General features: G+C 38.0%; 2 protein-coding genes across 5 annotated transcripts in view; one reads left to right on the forward strand and one right to left on the reverse strand.

Annotated features, from left to right (window-relative positions):
• The first annotated feature begins 273 nt into the window (after positions 1 to 273).
• On the forward strand, positions 274 to 3,476 carry LOC118277918 (probable 39S ribosomal protein L45, mitochondrial). The gene is made up of 4 exons (XM_035596936.2): positions 274 to 442; positions 633 to 873; positions 2,062 to 2,450; positions 3,109 to 3,476. Exons 1-4 carry the CDS (start codon positions 419 to 421, stop codon positions 3,439 to 3,441), a joined length of 987 nt encoding a protein of 328 aa, XP_035452829.1. The 5' UTR covers positions 274 to 418; the 3' UTR covers positions 3,442 to 3,476.
• Positions 3,477 to 4,588: 1,112 nt separating this feature from the next.
• LOC118277919 (regulator of G-protein signaling loco) overlaps positions 4,589 to 26,951 on the reverse strand; it is a 109,440-nt gene continuing 87,077 nt past the window's right edge. For 3 of the 4 annotated variants that reach the window (XM_050700387.1, XM_050700390.1, XM_050700389.1), the window contains exons 4-13: positions 16,872 to 16,964; positions 16,487 to 16,644; positions 16,150 to 16,339; positions 14,895 to 15,044; positions 14,408 to 14,539; positions 7,695 to 7,880; positions 7,109 to 7,351; positions 6,523 to 6,681; positions 6,115 to 6,217; positions 4,589 to 5,984 (exon numbers count right to left, since the gene is read on the reverse strand). In XM_050700387.1, the coding sequence (XP_050556344.1) occupies positions 5,836 to 5,984; positions 6,115 to 6,217; positions 6,523 to 6,681; positions 7,109 to 7,351; positions 7,695 to 7,880; positions 14,408 to 14,539; positions 14,895 to 15,044; positions 16,150 to 16,339; positions 16,487 to 16,644; positions 16,872 to 16,964 (1,563 nt within the window). In that variant the 3' untranslated portion in view covers positions 4,589 to 5,835. Of the gene's footprint in view, positions 5,985 to 6,114; positions 6,218 to 6,522; positions 6,682 to 7,108; positions 7,352 to 7,694; positions 7,881 to 13,854; positions 13,928 to 14,407; positions 14,540 to 14,894; positions 15,045 to 16,149; positions 16,340 to 16,486; positions 16,645 to 16,871; positions 16,965 to 26,951 lie in introns of all 4 variants that reach the window. The other variant, XM_050700388.1, reaches the window with a different exon arrangement.

The following is a 26,951-nucleotide window of genomic DNA, read 5'->3' on the forward strand; positions in this document are numbered from 1 at the left end:
ACTAAAAATGGCAGAAAAAACAAAACACCATAGACATTTTTTACTTTTAAACATATGACCTGCGCGAGCACGGGTATTCGTTTATGCTTACTTCCCGCAAAATAAAAATTATAGATATTTTAGAATGGATTGTAATAAGAATAAAATAAAAAAATGAAGCTAAAATTAAATTTTATCTTGCATTTCAAAATTTGTTTTATTACAATTTGAAGAACTGTTTTTTATAAGTTATCTATAATACGTTTCGTTTCATCTGTCAGTCAGTGTATTGTTATTTTAGGTTATAAAATAAATTGGTTTATTGAAAGAAAAAAATATTAATGTGGGAAATGTAATGGACAATAGTTTTCGTTAACTAGATAATATCGAATATATTTCTTTTGGTACTAACCAACCGAATATTATTTAAAAAACAACGATGGCGAACTCTTTGATTTCAAAGGTATTTTTTGAAAATATTAATGTTTTCCTATAGCTTAGTTTAATTGTGTGTACAAGACCATGATCTTCAAGTAGAATAATATTAAGTGTTCCCTGCACTACTTATCACATAAACTTGTGCTTAAAACGTAACCTGATATTCCAAAACCAGATCATATGGCTGGACAATACAAATGATATTGCTGTTTCAGATGGGCGCTCTACGCATAGTCCCGGTAATTATAACACAGCCGTCGCGTACCACTACAACTAAACATTATATACCAAAGTTTAAGAAGCAGAGGGCTCAGAAATACCTGAAGGTGGAATTACCGGATCCAAATGAGGACTTTGGTTCACTCAGCTCGAGTAAAATCAGGCAGAAGATGAAAGAGAGAGGCATTTTGCCACCAAGACCCTGGATGGAGCGACCCTTTTACCTCTCTGCTACAGGTAATGATGCAAACTTAATCAATTGCAGAGCAAATAAAACATATTCTCGCTCATGTTATAACTAAAGATGCATATTCAACCAATAAGTTGTAATTGTTGGTCACTCTTATAAGATTTAATTCCATTTCCAAAAAATATATTTCTAATCATTTTAACATTTAAATAAAAATAAAAATTTGTATTATGTACTAAATTGTTTGCAGACGACATTTCAATTATAATACCGGAAGATAGTAAGGAAGGGCAAACCGAAATAGTTCACAGTACTTTACACACAATAATTGATTGGCTAAACGTTAACGATTTACAAATAAACCTGTCAAAAACTAATTTTATACAATTCAGTAATTATAAGCAAGTGCCACAAAAGATTAACATCGTATACAATGGTGAGGAAATATCAAAACAAAAGAGTGTAAAATTTTTAGGTTTAATATTGGACGAAAACTGTAATTGGAAGATGCAAATAGACACTACATGTAAAAAACTAAATAGATTTGTATATGCATTAAAGAAACTTAGACAAAGTGCTGACACACACACAGCCCTCACAGCATATTATGGCTATGTGAAATCTGTTTTGAGGTATGGTCTGGTTCTCTGGGGTAATTCTACAGATATAAATAAAGTGTTCATTGTACAAAAAAAAATGTATTAGGGCTATATGCGGTGTTAGTCCAATAGAATCGTGCAGACCACTTTTCAAAAAATTACGTGTTATGATAGTGGTATCCTTATACATTGCAGAGATAGGTATGTTTGTACGAAACTATCCTCAATTATATCCTAAGGTTAGTGAGAATTGTAAATTTAAACAGAGGGATCCTACAAAATTAAAAATGGAAAGATGTAGAAGTACTTTACATAAGAAAAATAGTTCAATGATGATAATTAATATATATAATAATATTCCTAGAGAAATAAGAGAGCTACCTACCACGAAATTCAAAAGAAAATTAAAAGACTGGCTTATTGAAAAGTGCTTCTATACCCTAGAAGAATTTTTTAAGTATAGAACATAATTTTATATGTAATAATAGGGTTATTTAAGTTCTTAAGTTTTCGCATGCCTACTGAAGGCGAAATGTGTTTAGCTACATAATTACCTGTTACCACCTTTTTTGTACCATATTTCGGCGAATAAAGATTTATTATTATTATTAAATTATAAATATTGTAAAATTACAGGTGGTGTATTTGAGCCCTACGTCCCACCAGAAGGTGATGGCAAAGCCTCATTCGTCTCTACCACACGTGCCAAGCAAGCTGTGGAACTTCTCGAGAAGAAATCAAAGTCAATGATGGCAATACGGAAAATCAAATCTTTTGAAGAGGAATTTGATCAAAAGGAGTTTGTATTGCAAGCTCAGGACACTTATATCAAAGCTCATGAAAGTCTCGCAAATGATGATAAGAGGGCTCTAAGAACTTATGTGACGGAAAAGGCATATCCGGAGTTCCGACATAATTCTCATCTGAAAACTATCCGGTGGAAGTTTATTGAGTCACTGGAGCCTCCGCGAGTGGTGCATGCTCGATGCACTGATGTTGTTAGCAAGGAGAACATATTTGGACAGGTTTGTTTGTTGCTTTATAATAATAATAAAGCCTTTATTTTCTAACTTTTGACAATTTTCACATTAAAATAAGGTTTGTTGCTTTAGACAGCTATAAATAGAGTAGCCTGATTGTAGATAGTTAATTTATTATGTTAGTATGATATTGATCAGACTAAATCTTTAATTTTATATTAACTTTCGTGAGAGATACCAAATTAATTACTATACTATCGGCTTACTCAAGTAACTATTTGACGAGGAACTTTACAAGTTTCTATCCATGCTAGAGGCTCATATTTATAAGCAGCATTCCGCGACACACGCGATTGTCGCGCTGTTACTCTAAACTAAATCTTAATTCATACATCTTTTGACATAATTATGAATGTGAGAAATTCTACCTCAACTGAACTCTGGTATTTATCTGTATATCACGTCACATCAACAGCCTATAAGAGGCCACTGCTGACCAAATGCCTTCTCACACAGAGAAGATTTTAGTAATATTCACCACACTAGCTCAATGCTCAAATATATTATTGGGTGAATTGGTTATCCAAACCAACAAATTATTTAAAAAATGACAGAGAAAAACATAAGAAAGTTAAAGAAATTATACATCTAGTGTTATTGTATATTTATTCATAATATAAGCTTACAAATATATATTTTCCAGGTCACAGTCCGCTTCCACACGCGCCAGCAGCTTGCAGTGTACGACAGATTCGGTCGCCTTCTACACGGCAGCGAGATCTTGGCCAAAGACGTTCTAGAATACATAGTCTTTGAGAAACATCTCTCCAATCTGTACGGAACTTGGCGCATCCATGATAAGATCATCCCTGACTGGACTCCGCCTAAGGAACCTTCCAAATTGACCAGGATCATGCCTGAACCAGAGCCTGAGATTGTCAAAGTGGAGAGTACAGAGACTACAGAGCCGGTAGTCGCGACCACAACACCTGAACTTGCGGCTAAACCTGCAGCGCCCGCCGTCGCTGATAAATGAGATGTAGATATATAAATAAAGTGTAGTGTACAGTCGTTTTTGAGTTTTTATTTTCCTAAACCTCTAACATAAGTTTGAAGTAATAGTATTTGTCGATAGTCGATAGCGACGACGTAATTTTTTTGTATGTCCAATTTTACAACGCCTCTACTGGTCACCTATGAAACTAAAATTTGCCATACAAAAAATTTACGCCTTCGCTATCGAGTATTGACAAAAACTATCGTTGTAAATTCATGGTAGAGGTACTGTAGGGAGAATGTAATTGAAGATATTTCTATGCAGTAGTGGAATATTTGCACAGAAAGTATTCGTCTTTATATTTAGCATGTTGAAAAGTTTTCAGGTACTGAAGTCGGTGTCCACGCCATCTATTGTTCGAAAGTTGTATCAACCTGGCAACTCTTCGACTATTTTATTATCTGGATTAGCTTTAGCCCGCGTTGAATAACGACTTTGATAGAATTTGGGTTTTTAAATTAGGCTATTGCAAGTTACATTGTGGGCTGTAGCAAAGTAGATTCAGAAACAAGTTGAATTTATTTTATTTCAATCCAACAGCAGGTTATACTTATACGTTCCTATGAAATTTAGCAATAAAAACTATCCTATGTCCTTTCCCGGGTCTCAACAGTCATTGTGCCGAACTTCTATCAAATTTTTTTTTTAAAGATAGAGATTTTAATGCATCGATCCTTCCCGTTCTCGAGGAGGATTCATATTAGTTAAATTTCCAAAAATCATCTCTTAGTGCTTAGCCTACACCTCCCAACGGACACATGCCAAATTTCAGCTCTACGATCAGTAGTTTCGGCTGTAACGCACAGTCGGCCCATCAGGCAGTCTCTCAATAACGAAGCGTTTTACATACATAGAAGATTGCTAGATGGCGTTGTTCTGGTCACTCACAACTGCACATAGAGTAGTGCAAACTGCACTATAACTTTTTCATGTTCCAATTTATTTCGTAAAAAAGGAGTGTCCATGACGATTATATCAGACCATTCTATCTGTGCCTTTAGTGGTTCCTATTTCCGATCAGTCCAACCTAAGGCAATATTTATCACCCACTTCATTTTCTTAAATCTTTATTGTGGTGGGAGTATGCAGAAGGTATTAACAAGTTAAACAAATAAAACCAATAAAATTTATCAATAATCATTTTATTTCAATAAAATCTATTCTCAGCGAAACATCGCGTTATTCTAAATAAATTATTTACTTGACTATTGGGCAAACTTTTCTGTTAGTAGGAATATCAAACTGATTTTAAACTTGACAAAGTTATAAAGACAAGAAATATTTAGGTGACATTCGCTGAATAAAAATGTTACTATATCTCTCTGACTTTGGACATTCAGCTCTAAGATAATTATAAAACATCACAAATTTTTGTGTACATTAAAATATTTCCTGTCTTGTTAACTATTGCCAGGTAAAATAGTCTTTACATACAAAGTTATTTATGAACATGAAAATTAACTGCCATTTTTATTGATTCGACGTACAAATCACTGGGTTTTGGGGCTAAATGCAAAATTCTTATACATTCATAAAATGGGTAACAGATTCCAAATACGAGATTTAAAAGTCATGTTTTGAACTAATCATGAATTTAAATTATATTTTTTTGTTCATTCATTCAGTCTAATAATTATTTCATACAATTCATTCATGAATATCAATATAAAATATATATTTTTTAACAATTTCTTTACATTTTTTTATTTACAATGAACTAATGATATATTAAAATGCTCTTGTTGTGTAAAAGAGTCATTTTCCAGTGTTCCCATCCATCGTAGGTTAGTGCAGTCTTATATCTATGGAAGGCACCAAAATTAATACGAATAATGTTAATGTACATTATTATAGCTACATTTACGTGATCTTTGCTTCGTACAGGCGTTTACATTACAATATAAGTTACAGAAACACTTTGGTTTTACGATTATGTCTTTCGCTATTCTCGCATTATTAGATGTTCAGATAAACTTATATTTCAATGTAAATCGCCGCTACACCATATATGTCTTTAGGATCATCCAATGGCAAAATCTTTGTACATTAAATAAATAATGAGATTTACTGAATTAGCTCGCTAACAGCTATATTTACACAATCCCTTGAACATTCCCGTCCGTGTAAAGCTTCTTACTATAGTTACAGAGATATGTTAACTCAGAATGTTTGTTGTGTTCGAATATATCGACAATCCTTGACTTGGAGTCCAGGCAGGAGGCCGACATGGCTCATCAACCTCAGTTGTGTCAGAAACTGAGTTACCGACGGATTCCGTCCGTCTTGTGAGCAGTGGGTCGGCTACTTCGGTCCCGAAGTTGTGACTTGTAGAAGTCGTGTGTGATCATGCGCCGGTGTGGGCGAGGGGTGCGTTCAGACGACGGTAGGGGGGGCACGCTGGGTCGGCTTGGGGGGCAGCGGCGGTGGGGGGCGGGGTGTCGGGCCCGGAGACACTGGCGGGGACACTGAGCCTTTATTCTGTAGCCTCTGCCGCTGTGTCTCTCGGAGATTCTCGAGGAAATCTGTGGGAGAAAGAAATACGGTTGATAAAACTGTTACAACACTGCACTGGGCTTGTAAACTGAAAATAGTGTTCTTATTTTACTTGACAGTTGTTTGAGTGATGACCATGTAAGTATAGTGTATACTAACCAGGTGGGTGATGATGTAGCGGGGGTCCGGGCCGCAGTGCCGCCCGCACCCGCCCGGTGGCGCCACCACTGCCGCGACTACTGCCACTGGCCGTGCCAACACTCTGTATCAACATGAAATGATTTTGTTAATAATGTTATAAAAAGTTAAGTGTTAATTGATTAATAAAGGGATTCATAACCGTATCATGTAATTGATTAAAGTTACTGAAATTAAGAACAGACAATAAACTTTTAAGACAAACGTTTCTTCAAAAGTAAATACTTTTCTATAGCATGCAAAACATAATATGTATAATCAAACATTTTTATACACTTCTAACTGACTTTAAGTCACTCACTATACTTTATTTCCGACAACACAATAAACGAACCAATATCTAACAAGTAATACTAATCGAATACTAACGATTTCATCAGGTTGCCGCATGGCGTCGTCCTGCAGGCGGACGGCGAGGTCGCTGAGCGAGTCGGTGTCGTCGTCGACGTCGCGCGGCTCTGCTGTAGTAGCTCGGTACTCGCCGTTCTCTGATACTTCCACTATTTGGAGACGAGAGCCGTCCAGTTCCTGGGGAAAAATATTTTGTTGTTAGTTTTTTGTTTAAAATGTATAGGTATTTTGCATGGAGGAGTAGAGTAGAGGAGTAGAAAATATGCTTTGTTAAATAAGTTCCGCTTTGAGAGTGTCCGATTAATTTCGAGCCACATCGGGGCTTTTAATCACAAGCTAAGTACTAAATTAAGATTTCCATCATCATCAATAGCCTGTGAGGGCCTATTGCTTTTGTATTGTCTCTTATACAAAAGAGGGCTTTATCTCTCTATTTCGATTGGCAGTCAAATTAGCTTGGCGTGTTAACTACTATGGTGAGTTGGTAGAGAGATTAGCTTGGCAAGTTAAGACTATGGTGAGTTTTAAACTTAATCACATCTGAATTACTCTATCTACCATAATAAATACTATAATTTAACAGTAACTTGCTACTGAATCCTACCTGCATGAGTGTATCAGGATGCAGTACGCGTCCGTCCCTGAGCACGGCGCGCGCGGGGTGCGGCGCGGCGTACTTGGCGAGCACGGGGCGCAGCACGTGCCTCAGACGGCGCGCGGGCCCGCAGCGCACCGCCACCCCCCGCGACCCCACTTCTAGGCGGACCACCACGCGACGCTCCACCACCGCCTCGCGACCGCCCAGCACGCTCGACGGAGATGATAGGTCTACTGTCGTTGACGTACCCTGCAGAAGGTAAACAAAACTTAGTTAGTTACATACATCTTCACGCCTTAATGGTAAGCAAAATGACCTGATTAGTGTATTTAAGATATGTCTTAATTGAATATCTGGCTTTAGATTACATTATTTTTTACTACTCAAGGCAAAAATCTCTATATATAAAAATCAATTGCTGTTCATTTAGTCTCGCCAAAACTCGAGAACGGCTGAACCAATTTGACTAATTCTGGTCTTAAATTATTTGTGGAAGACTAAAAAAAGTTTAAAAGCTGAGAATAAAATGTTTGAAGCGGTAAACTAGATATCTTAGTTATCTTATAAATCCTTTGAATGTTGATGTTCTTACCTGACTAGCATCTTTAAGCAGTACATCATAGTTGGCACAGGGCAGGTTCCTCCTCTGCAGTAGTCGGTCTACTAGTCTTCGTACAGTCAAGGAGTCGTCCACTCCCACCACGGAGGTGGCGCCATCTGGTAGTACCACGCGGCATAACAAGCTCTGCCCGGGAACTGATTGACTTGATTTCACCACCTGATGACAATAGAAACAATATTATTAGTATTTTATTGTATACATTCCCTTATTAAACGATTGTTTGTAAATGTAAAAAATTAGAACAGAAATCTTGGATAAGGAAAATTAGTAAGCTTTATATTCTAAAACTAAGAACTGGCTAAAAGTGATATTTATCGTCTTTGGAGACAAACTAATAGTGTCACGGGCTAACAAACGTTCAAAAACAATGACGATACAATTAAAAGCAAAATCTTCCACATAAATAACCGCACACAATCAATAAACTACAACAAACTCAAACAATACATTGGAAACAATTTTAGAACGAAACAGCGTACACATTTACCTACATTTACTAATAAATAAACACGTTATATACAGTGTACACTTCTATATACTCGGTATATGTACAAATATTGTTCAGTACATAAGTAAAACAGGCGTATGTACTCGTACATATTTGATATTTGCACGTTCGTGACTCTATAGTTTGGAAAACTTTCTGCGCGTTCATCGTGATCCTAATGCAATAGGTACTTGATTTACTAATGTTGTGATAATTATAGTATTCTGTATATGTTAGAAGGGTGATATTGATTTTATTTTGTTGGTCAACTAAGATCTTATGCTGTCATGTTTTATCTAATTGTTATATGCCCATTTTTCTATTCTCATAGCAGCTTCTCATCACATAGGATGAATTGAATTTGGAGTCAAAAATGCTAAATTAGCTTTTCATTACTTACACTTTTTTTTTATTAAACTAAGAACGCTAATAAGATTTGTCGCCTAATATAATTCCTTGAAGGTTTTCCTTTAAAGGTTTATGTTAATAAATCTAATGACTTATCTAAAACTAACAATAACTTATCCACATAATTAATTATAGTAACACAAATATTTGTCTTTATGATGTAGCAAATATTCTAACGACACTGCCCTGCGATGAGTAGACAAAATCGTATTATGTTTAGAAATTACGTTATTATTTGTACAATTACTAAATACTAATAATAGTTGTGAGCACAGAGGGCCAATATTTGCTTTAGTTTAGTGATAGTGTCGTGTTTTTCCGTGCATACAATATGGTGTGTTTCTGTGCATATTTGAGCGTCGTGATCTATTCAATTGTTTCTTAAAGGAAAACTAGTTAGAACTGGTTATTTATTAACATCTTCAACAGATGTTTTGCTAATTAGAAGTGGAGGAAAATTAACATGATTATTGCTGTTTAAATATTTGTTCATGCAACAATTTTGTATTGCATTCTTCTTCTTCTGTCCTTATTTCCCTTTGTATGATTAACGCCCGAATATTGAAATGCTACTCAATTTTAAGTTGCGCTTAAATATCCTTGTATCTCTGTCATTTACAAAGAATTTGTAGGGATAGAACAGTTCTTGAGCGCGTCTCGCGTTTTAAAATTGAGTGACGTTTGAGTATTTGACCATCAATCTTTAAAACTACTTAACGGTTTTTTTAGATTGAGTGATTGTACAGGAGGTTTATATGCATGATATATCACCTTTGTACCCATGCGAAGCTGGGGCGGTTCCCTAGTTAGTTATAACTGTCCTTTTTCTATTTAATATTAATACTAATACTCCTTATTAAGTTCGTTTGATTCTGACACCAATATTTAATTTTTAAATTAGTTTTCCTTGTGTTCAATCAAATGACTAACATTTGGTTAGCAGTTTTGTTGCACAACTTTAAATTGAAACTATAGAACGGATATTTATGCGGTTTCAAAAAATGATTAGGTGTTGGTTTTTATAATTTATTATTATTTTATTTGAATTATTTCGCGCACTAACAATTGTTTACACGGTAGTTATATTAAATTTAATTTAGGTACAATTTATTATAATAAGTGTAATTTAGATCAGTAATGAGTCATTAACTCGTCTGGTGGTAAGTGATGGAAGATGTCTGCCTTTATGAAACCTACTTGAGATTATTACGCGGTCATTAAGGAAGTTCTCAGTGTAGAGTTATAATGATTTATGTCGACTTTATTGTTAAGATAATTTAATACGACTTTAACACAAGTGTAGTAACAATTACTTTTTCCGTGAGTAAAATGATTTCCGCGACTAGTGCCAGAGGGGTGAAGGATAATGTTACCGTACCTACACCGAATAAATTTGAGTAAAATGTATCTTTGAGTACTGGTAAACCGGGGTTACTTTGATTCACGGGGTGACTTTGATCGAAACTTTCATTTCATATAAAATGACGAATTGCGTAAAACGAAACACGTATGGTAGTTTTTTTTTCTACGTTAGCAAAACTGAAGAACTGTCAAATCCTTTTCTGAAAACACGCTGGGAATCCACCCGCAAATTTAGTTAAAAAAGGTAAATACATTGTTATCTCTATTAATAGCTAAATAATTTTGCTGCAAAACTTCATTTGTATTTAAACACAAGATGGTGTAATGAAATTTCTAGATAAACTCCATTATGTGCCTATGATCGATTAATCTATACAGAGATTATTGATATTCTAACCTCAAAAAGAATGCAATGAATTGAGTTTGCTTAATGCGGGGTGTCATTGATAGGGTATATGGTGTGAGATTGATCAAAGTTATGAGATTTGTTTTAGTGAAGTTTTGGTCACAACGAGGCAAGAAAACTTACAAATATGTTTGTCGTATCATCAATCCAGACCCACTGGTTGTCGAAGGTTTCAAATCCTTGGGAAATAAAAAAGAATTCAAATTGGTTCGTGATGATATATCTCAAATTGAGACAACTGACATATTACTATGGCCTACCTGCCAAAACCAAAGCCTTTTGCAAGTCATCATAGTAATGTTGAATGTGTCCAATTTTTTTTTTTTGATATTGATATCGCAGAATTGTTAGCATAGGTTTTATATTGTTGATTTTATGAAGACTAATTATTTTATAGGTTTTAACTTTGTTGATTGTATGAAGACTTACTATTTCTAAGTTCCTGTTTAGTTTTAATGAAAATAAATAAATAAGACCTGATTTTAAGCTAGAATTGTATTACCAACATGTTTAATAAAGAAATGTTAAATTTCTCTGATGACTTATTTGATCAAAGTTACCCCGTAAGACAAAAATGTGAATATTTATTTTTCCCGTTGGTAGATTTTGATTTTTTTTAATTTATTGGAATTATAATTGGAGTTACTTTGTCGTTACGCAATAAAAAATGGGGGTATCAAAGTAACCCCATCCTACGTATAACTTTGATCAGACAGTTTTTTTATTTTTTCTCAATATCACGACACATTTTTTTACTTATTATTACAGGAATCGAGAGTACTAAAAATACCGATTAATAGACTTTTTTTGTATTTTTTTTACACCCACAAATATAAATGTTAAGGACCTTCAAAGTTCAATATTGATCAAAGTAACCCCGGTTTACGGTACACACGATATTTACGCTCGAATACTGAAATGCTATTCAATTTTGAGTTATACTCAAATATCGTGCTACCGCAGTCATTTTACAAAGAATTTGTAGTGATAACTATTCTTGTCTGAGGGTAATACTTTTTTCTTACAAATCGTGGCCCCCGTAGGATTTTCTTCTGTATCGTGGGTGCGTATAAAAACATACAAGATCACATACACATCACACCAAGACCCGAAACAACATTTTGTGGATCTGACAAAGAGTTACGCCGTGCGGGAATCGAACCCACTACACGTTATGTGCTGAATACATGCAGTTAAGAGTATTTGTCCAATAGTGTGTAGACTTACATCAGTGACGGGCGGAGGTTCAGTATGCTGCGTGGAGTTGGCCCGCTCGCGGCCGGCGCGTAATTTCCACGGCAGGAGTACTAGACCAATAGTGTGTGAGTATTAGACTTACATCAGTGACGGGCGGTGGCTCGGCATGCTGCGTGGAGTTGGCCCGCTCGCGGCCGGCGCGTAATTTCCACGGCAGGAGTACTAGACCAATAGTGTGTGAGTATTAGACTTACATCAGTGACGGGCGGTGGCTCGGCATGCTGCGTGGAGTTGGCCCGCTCGCGGCCGGCGCGTAATTTCCACGGCAGGAGTACTAGACCAATAGTGTGTGAGTATTAGACTTACATCAGTGACGGGCGGTGGCTCGGCATGCTGCGTGGAGTTGGCCCGCTCGCGGCCGGCGCGTAATTTCCACGGCAGGAGTACTAGACCAATAGTGTGTGAGTATTAGACTTACATCAGTGACGGGCGGTGGCTCGGCATGCTGCGTGGAGTTGGCCCGCTCGCGGCCGGCGCGTAATTTCCACGGCAGGAGTACTAGACCAATAGTGTGTGAGTATTAGACTTACATCAGTGACGGGCGGTGGCTCGGCATGCTGCGTGGAGTTGGCCCGCTCGCGGCCGGCGCGTAATTTCCACGGCAGGAGTACTAGACCAATAGTGTGTGAGTATTAGACTTACATCAGTGACGGGCGGTGGCTCGGCATGCTGCGTGGAGTTGGCCCGCTCGCGGCCGGCGCGTAATTTCCACGGCAGGAGTACTAGACCAATAGTGTGTGAGTATTAGACTTACATCAGTGACGGGCGGTGGCTCGGCATGCTGCGTGGAGTTGGCCCGCTCGCGGCCGGCGCGTAATTTCCACGGCAGGAGTACTAGACCAATAGTGTGTGAGTATTAGACTTACATCAGTGACGGGCGGTGGCTCGGCATGCTGCGTGGAGTTGGCCCGCTCGCGGCCGGCGCGTAATTTCCACGGCAGGAGTACTAGACCAATAGTGTGTGAGTATTAGACTTACATCAGTGACGGGCGGTGGCTCGGCATGCTGCGTGGAGTTGGCCCGCTCGCGGCCGGCGCGTAATTTCCACGGCAGGAGTACTAGACCAATAGTGTGTGAGTATTAGACTTACATCAGTGACGGGCGGTGGCTCGGCATGCTGCGTGGAGTTGGCCCGCTCGCGGCCGGCGCGTAATTTCCACGGCAGGAGTACTAGACCAATAGTGTGTGAGTATTAGACTTACATCAGTGACGGGCGGTGGCTCGGCATGCTGCGTGGAGTTGGCCCGCTCGCGGCCGGCGCGTAATTTCCACGGCAGGAGTACTAGACCAATAGTGTGTGAGTATTAGACTTACATCAGTGACGGGCGGTGGCTCGGCATGCTGCGTGGAGTTGGCCCGCTCGCGGCCGGCGCGTAATTTCCACGGCAGGAGTACTAGACCAATAGTGTGTGAGTATTAGACTTACATCAGTGACGGGCGGTGGCTCGGCATGCTGCGTGGAGTTGGCCCGCTCGCGGCCGGCGCGTAATTTCCACGGCAGGAGTACTAGACCAATAGTGTGTGAGTATTAGACTTACATCAGTGACGGGCGGTGGCTCGGCATGCTGCGTGGAGTTGGCCCGCTCGCGGCCGGCGCGTAATTTCCACGGCAGGAGTACTAGACCAATAGTGTGTGAGTATTAGACTTACATCAGTGACGGGCGGTGGCTCGGCATGCTGCGTGGAGTTGGCCCGCTCGCGGCCGGCGCGTAATTTCCACGGCAGGAGTACTAGACCAATAGTGTGTGAGTATTAGACTTACATCAGTGACGGGCGGTGGCTCGGCATGCTGCGTGGAGTTGGCCCGCTCGCGGCCGGCGCGTAATTTCCACGGCAGGAGTACTAGACCAATAGTGTGTGAGTATTAGACTTACATCAGTGACGGGCGGTGGCTCGGCATGCTGCGTGGAGTTGGCCCGCTCGCGGCCGGCGCGTAATTTCCACGGCAGGAGTACTAGACCAATAGTGTGTGAGTATTAGACTTACATCAGTGACGGGCGGTGGCTCGGCATGCTGCGTGGAGTTGGCCCGCTCGCGGCCGGCGCGTAATTTCCACGGCAGGAGTACTAGACCAATAGTGTGTGAGTATTAGACTTACATCAGTGACGGGCGGTGGCTCGGCATGCTGCGTGGAGTTGGCCCGCTCGCGGCCGGCGCGTAATTTCCACGGCAGGAGTACTAGACCAATAGTGTGTGAGTATTAGACTTACATCAGTGACGGGCGGTGGCTCGCTATGCTGCGTGGAGTTGGCCCGCTCGCGGCCGGCGCGTAATTTCCACGGTAGGAGTACTAGACCAATAGTGTGTGAGTATTAGACTTACATCAGTGACGGGCGGTGGCTCGGCATGCTGCGTGGAGTTGGCCCGCTCGCGGCCGGCGCGTAATTTCCACGGCAGGAGTACTAGACCAATAGTGTGTGAGTATTAGACTTACATCAGTGACGGGCGGTGGCTCGGCATGCTGCGTGGAGTTGGCCCGCTCGCGGCCGGCGCGTAATTTCCACGGCAGGAGTACTAGACCAATAGTGTGTGAGTATTAGACTTACATCAGTGACGGGCGGTGGCTCGGCATGCTGCGTGGAGTTGGCCCGCTCGCGGCCGGCGCGTAATTTCCACGGCAGGAGTACTAGACCAATAGTGTGTGAGTATTAGACTTACATCAGTGACGGGCGGTGGCTCGGCATGCTGCGTGGAGTTGGCCCGCTCGCGGCCGGCGCGTAATTTCCACGGCAGGAGTATTAGACCAATAGTGTATTGACTTACATCAGTGACGGGCGGTGGCTCGGCATGCTGCGTGGAGTTGGCCCGCTCGCGGCCGGCGCGCAGCTTCCACGGCAGGAGCGACCCGCCGCCGCTACGGCGCCGCTCGGATGCGTTGCTGTCTGACTTCTTTAACTGTGGAGGAATAAGTAGTTTTAGTTTAGCTGAGAGAATTATTAGGTGTTAATTGTTTAGAGATTACTTTCATTGTAGCTGGGTAAAATAAATAAAGATATTGGTTTGGCTTCTGTCAGCTTTATTACTAGATATATTATTGTACCTAAGTTAAGTTTAAAAGTTAGTTTGCAGTTACTAGTGGCAAGAACTTTCAAGATAGATGTTATTAAATCTATCCATTGACTACACTGACTTCATAATCCAAACCACAACTTAACAAAAACCTTAAGCTAAGCTAAGCTAAGTCTTTAGAGTTAAAAAATGTCCAATTTTTTTTTTGTAAATAACAATGTATATTTATAATCTATGTTACCTTAGTAGGTTCAGCATTATTATCCCTGGCGGGGGCGTAAGGTTGCGGCAGTCCCCGCAGGTCTGCGCGTGCGCACTCCGCGTGTATACCGGAGCGGAGGAACCGAGGGTAGCTGTCAAACTTCATCACGTTGAATATCTGCTTCTGAGCCTGAGAACGAGTGAGATATCGGTTAGTTTTACTTATTAATTTAAAGTAGTTAGACATATGCACATATGTACTTAAAAAAAAATATTATGTAAAGAATAGGCAAAAATACACATGATACGCAATAAATGATTGGAGGTTGAGTTATGTTTTAGTTATGTATGTAATTTACTTGATTGTATAACGTTGTAACTTTTGTTTACAAATTGTTTACAAGTCTCATGTACCTAACCATTGAGGGCGAAGTTAAAGTCATGCTTATTATAATAAAACCGTAAAGATTGCCACATAATACTAGTTTTCTTACTTCTACCAAATGATCGTTTGCTAAACAAGTATCTGTAATAGTAACTTGATAAAACTGTTGCAATACACTGGTAGCAATTACCTCATAAAATTATACCGACCATATTAATTGGCGTGATCAATCAAACATTTCACGCATAGTAATATTGATAGTCATTGCGTAAATGCATATAGCAATGATAAATCGATTTGTGATTGTTATCAGTGAAAAAAATATACTCGAAGTACCTACTAATATCTGACAAAGAAGTAGGTAATGTTGTCAGCTGATTTGTTATTTTTATCTCATTGCATGACCCCCTTGGAACTGACAAGAGGAAAATGTGTGAAAGGTAGACAGATGTAAAGGTATTTGTGTGTGATGATTGTGATTGTAGACGGGTGTTTGCACTTCATTTGACTTTGAGAATAGGTTGGTAACTGTACTATGATGCATAGAGATACAATCTACAAGCATTCGATGATTGATTACGATTTGCTAACAGGATCTTACTAGATATGCTATAATTTTGTTATTTGTTGTAAAGTACTGAAATTGCACTCGTTGTGCGCAAGTCATGTTATTGTTCGGAATGTAGAGGAGGGCAAATTGCTATCGACATGCCATTTTGGTCAGCTTATTGTTATTAATCCGAATTTGGACATGAAAATCTTTGCCCTCCTCTGGAACTTGAGATATCGAGCTCCAAAATCGTGATATTTTTGAGACACTTATGACGGTTTGAAAAACAATTCCGTTTTGTGTTCCAAAAGATACAGAAACAAATACAAAGACATTCCTCATTATATTAGTTGGTATTACCTGTTGGAAGAGCTCGGCTGGTGGTGGATGGGTCTCCATCATGAGTTTGGCGGCGCGGCGGGCGGCGGCGTCCACGTTGACGGGCTCCGGCGCCTTGTCCGCCAGGTGGCGCTGCCAGATCTCAGCTGCCAGTGCACCGCGACGTTCCGGCTCCGATATAGCACTGTACTGCTCACATGACCACCAGAAACTGTAGGTGAGAAGCTAAACTTTAGTACAATTAAGTTACTATGGCTGCTAAGATACTAGTTTTTTCACTTAGTTAGACAAGACAAGTTTAATTCTGCTGTAAGCAACCTCTGTAATCCTACTTTTTGTATCAAAAATGGTGTCTCACCGTATGTTTTCTGCGGCGAACTCCTTGGCGAGGAAGTGGGCGAAGGCTTCGAAGCCTGCAGGGTCTGCCAGCAGGTGTTCCAGCCCCAGAGACCAGCGCGACACGTTGGAGCCGCCGCCGTTTGTCGTCGCCACTGGCGCTGAGCCCTCGCTCATTTGCTGTAGACAGATATTATGGTTAGAAATCGAATTATTTTAACGCACATACCGCTTATTTAAGTCCCATGTAGGTAAGGCAAGCCTATTGCCGTAATATATTTGATTTAATTCCATCCGCGAGTTGCGAATAGTCAACACTGTGTAAAGATCATAGTAGCATATTAAGTTTTCAGTAATGTTGGGCGTCATTGGAATATCAACTCTATTGGTCACAGAATAAAGTTTACCTTGTTATACATGTTGCGGTGTTCGTGGTGACGGTAGGAGCTGCCTGCGCCGCTGCCCGTAGTCCAGCGACGGAATGGCGAGGATTGCTCGCTCTGTGGACAAACAAAATAACATACATTAATATCAAAAGTATTGGAAAAAATCTGTATGGAAGGTACAACATTTTTAAGACGGTTTTGAAAGTATAAAAGTTAATTTTCTTAAAAACTTTGCTTAAATAACTAAGCACCAACTATATGGTTGAAATAATACCGATATTATTACGATAAAAGCAATAGAATTGAATAATCTTGACTTGTTGTATTACTATCCAATAAGCAATATAATTTACACGTTCACTGTAGAACAATGACTGGAACAAATTGCTGATTGAATGATTTACAACTTGAGAACGAGAGAATAAAATGGCAGACAGAAACTACGCAATTCCAAAAGCGATGGCAGCGCCATTTTTACGCAAATATTTTTTTTTTTAATTTCTTTGCATCTGAAGTAAAGGATATTTAGATGTTAGATTTTTGTCGTTATCAAAAAGGGAGGTTCTTTAGTATCGTTAAATAATTAATTTCTTTTTCTCTTCTCAGGCGTTTAAACAAGGATTTAGCTTTAAAAAGATCTGAATATTTTTGTCGCAAGTACAAGACGTATTGCATAGAATTATTGAGTGATGCATTAGCATAGATAAATAAACAGAAGACTCGGATTAACATAAATAAATAAACATTCGATATCGAGATAGTTCGCTTTTATGGTTTATTGAAGAGACGTGTGAAGTTGAAATAATCGGTTTTTAAAGCAAATGATGAATATTAAAATGATTTACTGAATTAGCCTACTGAAGATTTAAAGAAAATACAGTATTTTGTCATAAGACTACTACGACGTAGATCCAGGACAATGCTTAGCAGTTACAAGTAGGTATTAATAAAACTTGAATGAAAGGTCCATACTGGTAAAAACACAACGTAAAATGCCCAGTTTTACCCACTTTACTAACCAAACAAGCGTAACGTAATATTAAGGTTTAATAAATAAACAATATAAATACCTATGTCAGGAGTTACAGGTAAACAACATGACACAAAGGTGGCACCATTATATACGAATCAGAGCACAGAAATAGATGCCTTATAGGAGGATATTTTTCGATACTATTTTCCTTCATCCCACACAAATTATCACAAGTACCAGGCTTAGGTTGAAATATATTTAAACTACACTGTCTTGTAATTACCTAATCCTTGTAAGCAGTATTCACTTTAATATTAAATTTGACCACAGAAATATAAAAACAAGCACAAATAGCTGTGGTTTGTTGGAGTTACAAGGAAAACTATGTCATTCATAAAAAGAGGTAAGCGTTCAGTCGCCGCTTTTCATATTTCATAGTCAGTAATAGGGTTGGCCGAACATTGTAAACTCAGTATTATTTAGCTTGATGATTTGTATTTACGTAAAAGGATAAAAAGGTAGTCATATTTAATGCTAAATACAATACCTTTTCACTTGAATTTTAGTATATTACGTAAAGAGAAATTCAAATTAATTTACGAATAATTTCCCTTCCCTGGGATTTCGCGGCACCAACTTTAATTCACCAACACTACCTTGTATTGGTAAATTCATTCACGAAATGTGGTTTCGAAACATTCTATTCCCTGAAACAGCTAACCTATTTTTGATGGGGGTACTTTCGAGAAGTACTTACTGAATGAATGACGTAATGTTAACTGCATAGGACGGTTGCATTAAACGTTATAAAATACGTGTTTAATATGGGCTATTGTTATTCCATTCAAGTGGTAAGGCACAACGGAAGGAAGCCGTCTGCATTAGGCATCAGACTACAAGCACTAAACCCTTTTATAGTGATTTGAAGTGTTTATGAATCATCTAGTGATCCTACTAATATTATAAAAACATAAAATTTTGTGAAGGTGTCACTCTTTTGCCAAAACACAAACATTCAGATTGGAATAACACATATAGTTTACTTTTTATCCCGGTAAAAACTAGTACTTTATTTTGAATACTCCTTCATTGGTAGATATTGAGTCCAGCTGGCTTGGGTGGAAGATTGGATGAATTGAATGATTGGATGCGGTTCGTTGCACTCAAACGGTTGAGACGAAGTTAGTATAGTACTTCTAGTTTAGTAAGAACGACTGTGCATGAGTTAAATTAAGCTATTATAAGCTCTTTCAGTAGATGTAAATTATACAAATCCAAAAGTGTGTTGTTGCAAATGAAAGAAATAATTATTTTCCTAGTGTATTTCCACCAATTCTCTTTACCAACTTGAAAATTTCTTAGACACATAGCATTTTCATTCTTTAAGCTTCAATTTCCTACGCATCAAGGTTCATTTCTGACACGTTCATCCGTCCGTATGTCCGTTTATCCGTCCCAGATTGAGAATGCAATTGAAACGAAACGTAGGCGGCATGTGACATCGTCCGAGGAAGGAGTTCAATTGATCGTAATGGGCCGCGCCCCTTTGCTCGGCATTGAATCTATATGCTCATTGCTGTAGTGTCCCTTGTAGATAAGGTTACTGGAGTTATCGTGTGGAATATACTATTTATATTAGACTTTAGAGTATTTTTGTAATGATTATGAACTGTATTTTAGCGTCACAATTCCAGATACCGAGTAACTACTGTCTATTTCATGTTAGCGAATACTTTTCAAAACTAAGGACTTAAACATCGATTTTCCATTCTAAAGTCATGTTTATAAATCGAAATTAATGTACGCTGATGTAGTGCTAATTTTAATTATCTTACTAATTGGATTTTAATTCGAATAACATGTTTGGATATAATTATATTATAACCTAAACTAACTACCATGACATGATGTCCACCTCTCAGATTAATGTCAAAAGTTTCCTTAAACACAAATGAATTGAGGTAACTGCAGTACCTAGATAGGTAAATGGGTACATTTAAATCACCCAAATAGTTGGCTATCGGTCGCTTGACGTCAATACAACACATCCTTAATTGAAAAATTAAACTAACTAATAATATTTGGATTTATAAATTTATACCTTATTAATACCACAAAGCTAATGAGTTAGTTTGTTTTGTTGCACGCGCTAATATCCTGAAATGCTGATTCGAATTTAATAATTATTTGTGTGTTGGATAGTTTATTTATAGAAGAAGGATATAGGGCCGCCGGTGTAGCCAGTTTTATGTTAAATACTTTATAATATATCAAAATATAAATGAAGTATAACGGTGAGCTAGCAGCCCTGTACAAAACATGAAGGTGCCACGTATGTATGTGTACATGAGACAAGCAAACTGTCAGTTTGTTTGTCGAAGGTGGTGGAGCGCCTGACACCAGCCTCCGGCGCTGATACGGGTAGATATCAGGACCACGTGCTGAGAGAGGCGTACTGGAGTGATAGGACAATTGAAATGATAAACCAAGGAGGTTGAATAGACCAAAGAGCGGTACCCCTTTCGATTTTGTACTAAAACAGTATTAAGTTAACTTATAGCAGTATACTAGTAGTGTTGATTGCTTTCACTATAATTGGAGGAAAAATAAACTATTGTTTTGCTACAGTATATGTTAAGGAAACTAAATTATAGCGTATTTTGAAACATATAACATTAAAACTTAACCTTGCTCCTTGTAAACACAGACAGACGTTATAAATGCAGATGGTATACATACTATACACCGTCGCTATTGCATAGAAAAAACCCCGAGTCTACAGAGCTTCCTATCATTCAAGAAATCCCCTAGATTGTGAAACATCTTCCATGGGCACATAAGGATATAGGCTTACTCAGAATTTTAAAAAAATGCGTGGGTACTTAATCACCACACTCACCAATGACGTTTGTAAAACAATGACGTTTGGTAAAAACCCCCGGATAATATTATGACGTATACTTTAAAAAACTATATGCATTCAAAGAAATTAGTTTCCATACAACAATAACATTAATTTAACCTATGTATTACGTGCATTACATAAGCATTAAGTACATTAGATCATTACCAGACACACTGAGATATGTCAACAAGCAAATTATCAGTTTCCAAGAAAACCGGAGATTGGTCTCCATCTTAAAATTACATAAACTTATGTCTATTTGAGTGTACTCATGAAACACGGTCATTTAACGTTGCGTACTAATATTTAATTTGTAATTAATCAGTTTGGAATAAAAATTTCCGCGAATTTGTTTTAATACAGCACGGGCTATCGTGGTAATCGCGTGGGTGAAGTATTACAGTATTACACAGCGCTGCGAAACATTTTCTAAAGTAGTTAGATGGATTTATAAACAAAATGGAAGTATTAGTGAATCTTTTACCTCGTCTTTCCCCTCCGAAGTATACCATACAACCATCTTCAATGTTACTTTCAACACTTAATACTGTAATCACCATGTAACTACACTCGAGCTAAATGCTAAATCAATCACAATTTTCGGACTCGTTACTTGAAATCGGTAATCAATTTCATAGCAGAGTCCTTGAAATGTCTGGTTTAACACTATTACTTTTTATGTGTATCAAATTGTTTTCGTGGGCCGTGTTTTCGAGGGGGGTATCGCGTGTTCCGTCCGCGGCTACGTCCGAATGGCTACTGACTACTGAAGTGACGAGTGTCTGAATGGTCGTGTACTTGTGTCGCACGCCGGGACGTCGAATGTCCCCGGTCCCGACACCCGATTGGTGACACAATACGGCATTACAATAACAATGCTCGCGCTAAACAAAACAGTTTCCGGACGATCGTGGTGTAACACATGAAATATTCTATACATTATGTATTTTTCTTCAAGTCCTTGGCAATTGAGACGAGAAAAAAAAGTTGTTTGAATGGTTAAGTGGCAGTTTTCTGATACGTAAGTAGTAAAAAAAAGTTGTTTGTGAATAGACACAAACAATGTTTTTGAAGCTCCTTTTATTTTTATTGCCGGTGTCTATTTTGTACAGGAAAGAACTGCCAATAATAACAATATTGGCAAAGTTTAAAGCGAACATAGTCTTTGAAGAACTAAAATAAAAAATATAAAACGTGTTTGTTGATAATGAACGGGAGAAATGTAAAAATTCCAGCCACATTACATCTGTGAAGCCGTGATCCAAATTCATAAATACGCGTGTTTATAATCTACATATTTTGGTGTTCACATAAAATGCAACCCAATTCCAATTGCAAATTAATCTGTACATCAAGAGTTTAGTAAGCTAGACTAAACATATGAACGAGTTACGTTACATTTCGATCAGCTTACGACCGACCTTTTAAAAGTATAACGTACGTGAATTACTTAGGATTTCCGGAGCACGAAACAGTTACAATTTATTCTATTCTGAATGAAATGTTTTTAAAACAAAGTACCGTAACAAAAATCGCTAACGCTTATGGCGTGTGCAATTACAGAAATACCGAGTGTCCATATTGTATGTCTGGGCAGCCCTAATTAGGATAGTTTTATCATGTCTGGCTATCAGCCCAAGGTTCTAGAAACTGCAGGCATTGTAAGTCAAGTTTGACGGAACGGTATTCATGATCCTTAACAACCCATCCAATAACCGTGCGACGTTGCCAGATACACACTATCTCGGTCTTCGTGGGCGGCTATGGGATTATATAGAGCTGATAGGAAGCTGAATCTATCTGCATACTACCTGATAAAAATATAATCCCGGTTACTGATTCGAAAGGTCTCATCGTTGTTTTGCATTGAGGCCACAAGAAGCTCAATGATGCAAATCACGCTAATGATAGAAACGAGGGGTTTGCTAAAATAATAACATGAAACAATAGGCGGCATGACGTCGGTGCTAACAATAAAGAGTAAGCCACAGGTCAGTCATGTCATATTATACACAATTGGCATTCACCTATTGTAGCAACGTTATTAGTTATATTGATGGACCATAAACATGCAGTCGCTGTACAAATAAGAGACATGAATAGTCGAGTGACGTCCGTTGCAGCGGCTAGTGAAGACGATCGCGCTGTACTTAGTATGTCACAAGTATGGCTTGCAGACAATAACAATAGTATAAGAATGGCAATATTTTCATACAAAATACTGTTACTACTTTCCTTTTGTTGCAATTTGTATCCGATTGCTACTTAGTGTTGATTAGTCTGTAAAGTAGAAATGGTTGTTTGTTTGAATATCCAAAACTTGTCATTGTGGATAAGTTATGTTGTTTACAAAAAATAAGAAAAATAACAACAGATATAGTGACAGGAGAGGCTTAGACATGTTACACTGTCCATAATTTATGATGAATAACAGGACTGAATCACCAAAAACATATTAACAAAAGTAACATACACAAATTCTATTGTATTTCAATAGAATCACATATGAATATAATAATAATGGTGGTTGGATGTGTTGTCAGACATCCTGCGGTTGGGCAGTAGTAAACAATGTACCATTTGATGAACCTGACTCACACGACCCCGATACACTATCAACTTGTGAATGAGCTGTTATTTGTCTCATAACGTGATTTATGCCTATTATGCAATGAAACAGTAGCGCCTGTTACTCATTTGTAATCATATAAATTGTTTCTATTTTCTATTGTATTATCAGTTAATGAATCTTTATCGACGGTTTCAATTACATCTGTTATATTCAATTTCGAAGAGCTTTCTTTATTTCTTAGAACTTTAACTGTTTGTTGTATATCATATTTTTCAACAAGTATCGCTATGAAAATTAAAGTTTAGATCAATATTTAATTCACAGAATCCACCACAAGCGTGGTTAATGGCAAGAGAAGGAAAAATAATTGAAAATGTTATATTGAACTCGTTGCTGATTCAAATATTATTAGTTATTGTTATTGCGAGTCATATTCCCGGTAATGTTAATATTAAATAAATACACTATGAATTCCACAAACTGTTGTAATATTTGGGTTAAGATTTGATGATGGGCGATGAGAGATTGGTTCGATGCGAACTTTAATCTATCGAAGAATCGCTAATGTATTCTCCAGAATGATGCAAGAAAATAAAATAAGGATGATGCCAAAATATAAAGTGGAGATCCAATCGGATGGTCGTGATGATGAAGACAATGTAGTGACCCCTAGAAAGACTAGGCTAGGCTCTGAAAGTACTAGAGAAGAAGTTTCTGCATAGAATGCTAACACTAATGATATAACTGACATAAACGATATAACACTATGTTACCTATTTCCACCATCTAATAAAAACGCAACAGGGAACTGAACTGGGACACGTATAAACGTCGACCCGGATAAAACCTCACCGTGTCTACATGAAAACCCGCTAACGATTAGCATAAATAGAACAAATAGTGCAGGATGTTCTAGATCCGGATTGAAGGCTATAAACCTATCGAGACTATTATGGGTTGATTAGAATCTGTGTCACAAAATAGTAGTAGAGGATTTGACGCAATTATATTGGTGGTATTACGTACTGCACGCATAACGTAGCACTATGATGTTGACAAACCTAATTTTGGAGCACGAAAGCTGTGTATACATACAGAGGTAAAGAAATCCGTTGCTCGAAGTATTTAGGAAGGAAATAAAGCAAGATTAGGTACTCCTACAATAAAAGTATAACATAAAAATATTAGAGAGTAGATAGCTGTGATTGAAGAACAAGTAAAAAAGAACACAACAGTTATTAGAACAGCTAAAATAACAAACGTGAAACTCCATGACTTGCGGTATGAATACTAATTTCACCTCACTATTCACACAGACTTTAGAACAATACATTATATAACGAAGATGTGCCAGACAGAACAATACTAAGACAGTTGATATTTGATAATTTTCCGCTACTTAGAGGCGACAAGAAAATTCTCGCGTATGTAAATGCGGCCTTAAAATGAACAAAATTGGAATTTTAATGAATTCGCGCCACCAATACGAGACAATAAGTGTTTGAGGAAAAGTTCAGAAGAATTACTCAACATCCTTTAACTCTTAAACAGAATAAAGAGCTTAATAGGAAAGGTTAAGTAGGAGAGGACCTCAGAAAGAGTCATAGACCTGTTATCAGTACAAAAGCACCGACAGAAACTTTATATCATAATAAATATTTAACTGACAATGATGGATGAATGAGAGATTTAAATATCCTACGTAAAATCAAGCATTACATCAGAGAAGTTTACCCAGACTACGTAGTCAGGCAGGCATCTGACCAGCTCTTTATGATCCATAAAATCTCTCCAAAAACAATGTTATATTACTGCACATTAAGCCAACCAAGTCTGGACGTCATTGAAACCGGTCATAAACCCTGGAGGAGGATATGAACAGCTTGGTACATTTCTGAAAGTAACTAGAACTCTTAAGAGGTCATAGTTACCAAATTAGACTCTTTATTACACGTTTGTAATTAAACTATTGACGTCAAGTGTACGTGGACCGAATGATCAATGGCCGAAGTACCGAAACAATAAAATAATTAGTATTGTTATTTTCGGGGCGACGACATTAAAACTTATACGCTTTACGCGGATTTTGGCAGCCTTGAAATCTTCCTTAATTGGGTTCTACTAATGAGATGCGTAAATATCTGTATTTGATGAGGGAATTCCGAAACCCGTACAAGTCGGAAGTGAACCGGCTTTTGTGTTTCGCAGTAACCACTGCACTATAGTACGCGCACTGCATTTATTGAAACTTTGGTTACAATTCTTATTGCCATTTTTCCTTATTAAATATATAGTTAATTATTTTTTTAATAAACATTTGTATGCAAACAACGTTCAAGCAATGAAATAAAATTTATGAAGAAGAATTAATTACAACAGACGACCATAATTTTTAAAATCACAAAAAATATGCAAAAACGCCGAAAGCACTCACCATCTTTAATAGTTTAGCCATGAATCTCTCACAAACTTCAGTAGGCATGTTAACACAATCACTAAAGATATTATAAGTGTAAAAATAAACTAGCACTTTAAGATAAAGGAGGTTGCGTTCGCGGGAGACGCGAGTGTCTTGAACGAGCGCCGCGCGAAGACTGAGGCGGCGGGCTCAGCGCACTCGGAGTATGGCGGTCGTAGGCGGTTTAATTATTCTATATCAGGTAAACTTTATCAGATACGGCGTCACTGAGCGTGTTCTAGCGGAACCATTTCAGTTTTCAGCACCGTATGGATACATGTCGATACTTTTACCGACGTTTTACCAAGAAATCTTGATTAGGCAGATCGCAACAGCGTCACTTAGATCGAAGATTATGATCTTGCCTTATCACCATCATCATCAAATAATATAAATTTTGCATGTGATATGCTATTTATACCCACCAACTCACTAGTTATTTATTTATGTTGGTATATTCGTTTGAATATTTCAAGTTTTCGGTTTTATTTTTAGGTTTAGTGTTTACGTCAGTGCGGTTGGGCCTATGATTCAGATTTCAAACATTCTTGAGAACATGACTGATAACCTTATACCAGAAAACAATTACGAGGACGTTTAGTAAGGTCGGCATTTGCGGGAAAGTCAGAAATACTTCGGGAGCAGGTGGTACGTCTTCTTCCGTATAATATTAATTGTTTTACGAAACTTCTAGAAGATCTGTTTCTTCTCAAATGTGAAAAGATAAAGGTTTTGCTTTTGCAGCGTACACAATGGAGTAAAAGATAATGTTTGGTTCAAGATTGCATAATTTTTATGAAACATAAATCAGAAAATTTTTCATTACCTACTCATTTGAACATTCATGAAATGTTTTTATACAATATTAACTTATAACTGCACCTAGGAACGTGAACTGTTTAACAACAATGAATTCGTCCACTTGTATTTTGGCTTGTGTTTTCATAACCAAAAAGTTTTGTAAGCCAAAAACCATATTAATCAATGTCGTTTTACCAGCACAGGTGTAGCATAATACTTTTAAAGTTCATTCAACCAACCATACGGGGTCAGTGTGACAAACTGTCTCAGAGTCGCTGCCTATGCGCCTGCGCACAAAGTTTAAAACATTGTCCTATCGCCATTATCATACACCAATAAATATTTGAGAGGTTTACTAGTGTTATCTAAATTATGTCGAAGAGTTTATTGGT

The sequence above is a fragment of the Spodoptera frugiperda genome, chromosome 18 (genome assembly GCF_023101765.2).
Source record: "Spodoptera frugiperda isolate SF20-4 chromosome 18, AGI-APGP_CSIRO_Sfru_2.0, whole genome shotgun sequence".
Taxonomy (NCBI): Eukaryota; Metazoa; Arthropoda; class Insecta; order Lepidoptera; family Noctuidae; genus Spodoptera; species Spodoptera frugiperda.

What these genes read in the sequence shown, in the direction of transcription:
- LOC118277918 (XM_035596936.2), top strand. Translation starts at nt 419, where the DNA reads ATGGCGAACTCTTTGATTTCAAAG. An exon ending in CTTTTACCTCTCTGCTACAG is followed by an intron (nt 874 to 2,061) that starts GTAATGATGCAA and finishes GTAAAATTACAG; the next exon opens with GTGGTGTATTTGAGCCCTAC. An exon ending in AGGAGAACATATTTGGACAG is followed by an intron (nt 2,451 to 3,108) that starts GTTTGTTTGTTG and finishes TATATTTTCCAG; the next exon opens with GTCACAGTCCGCTTCCACAC.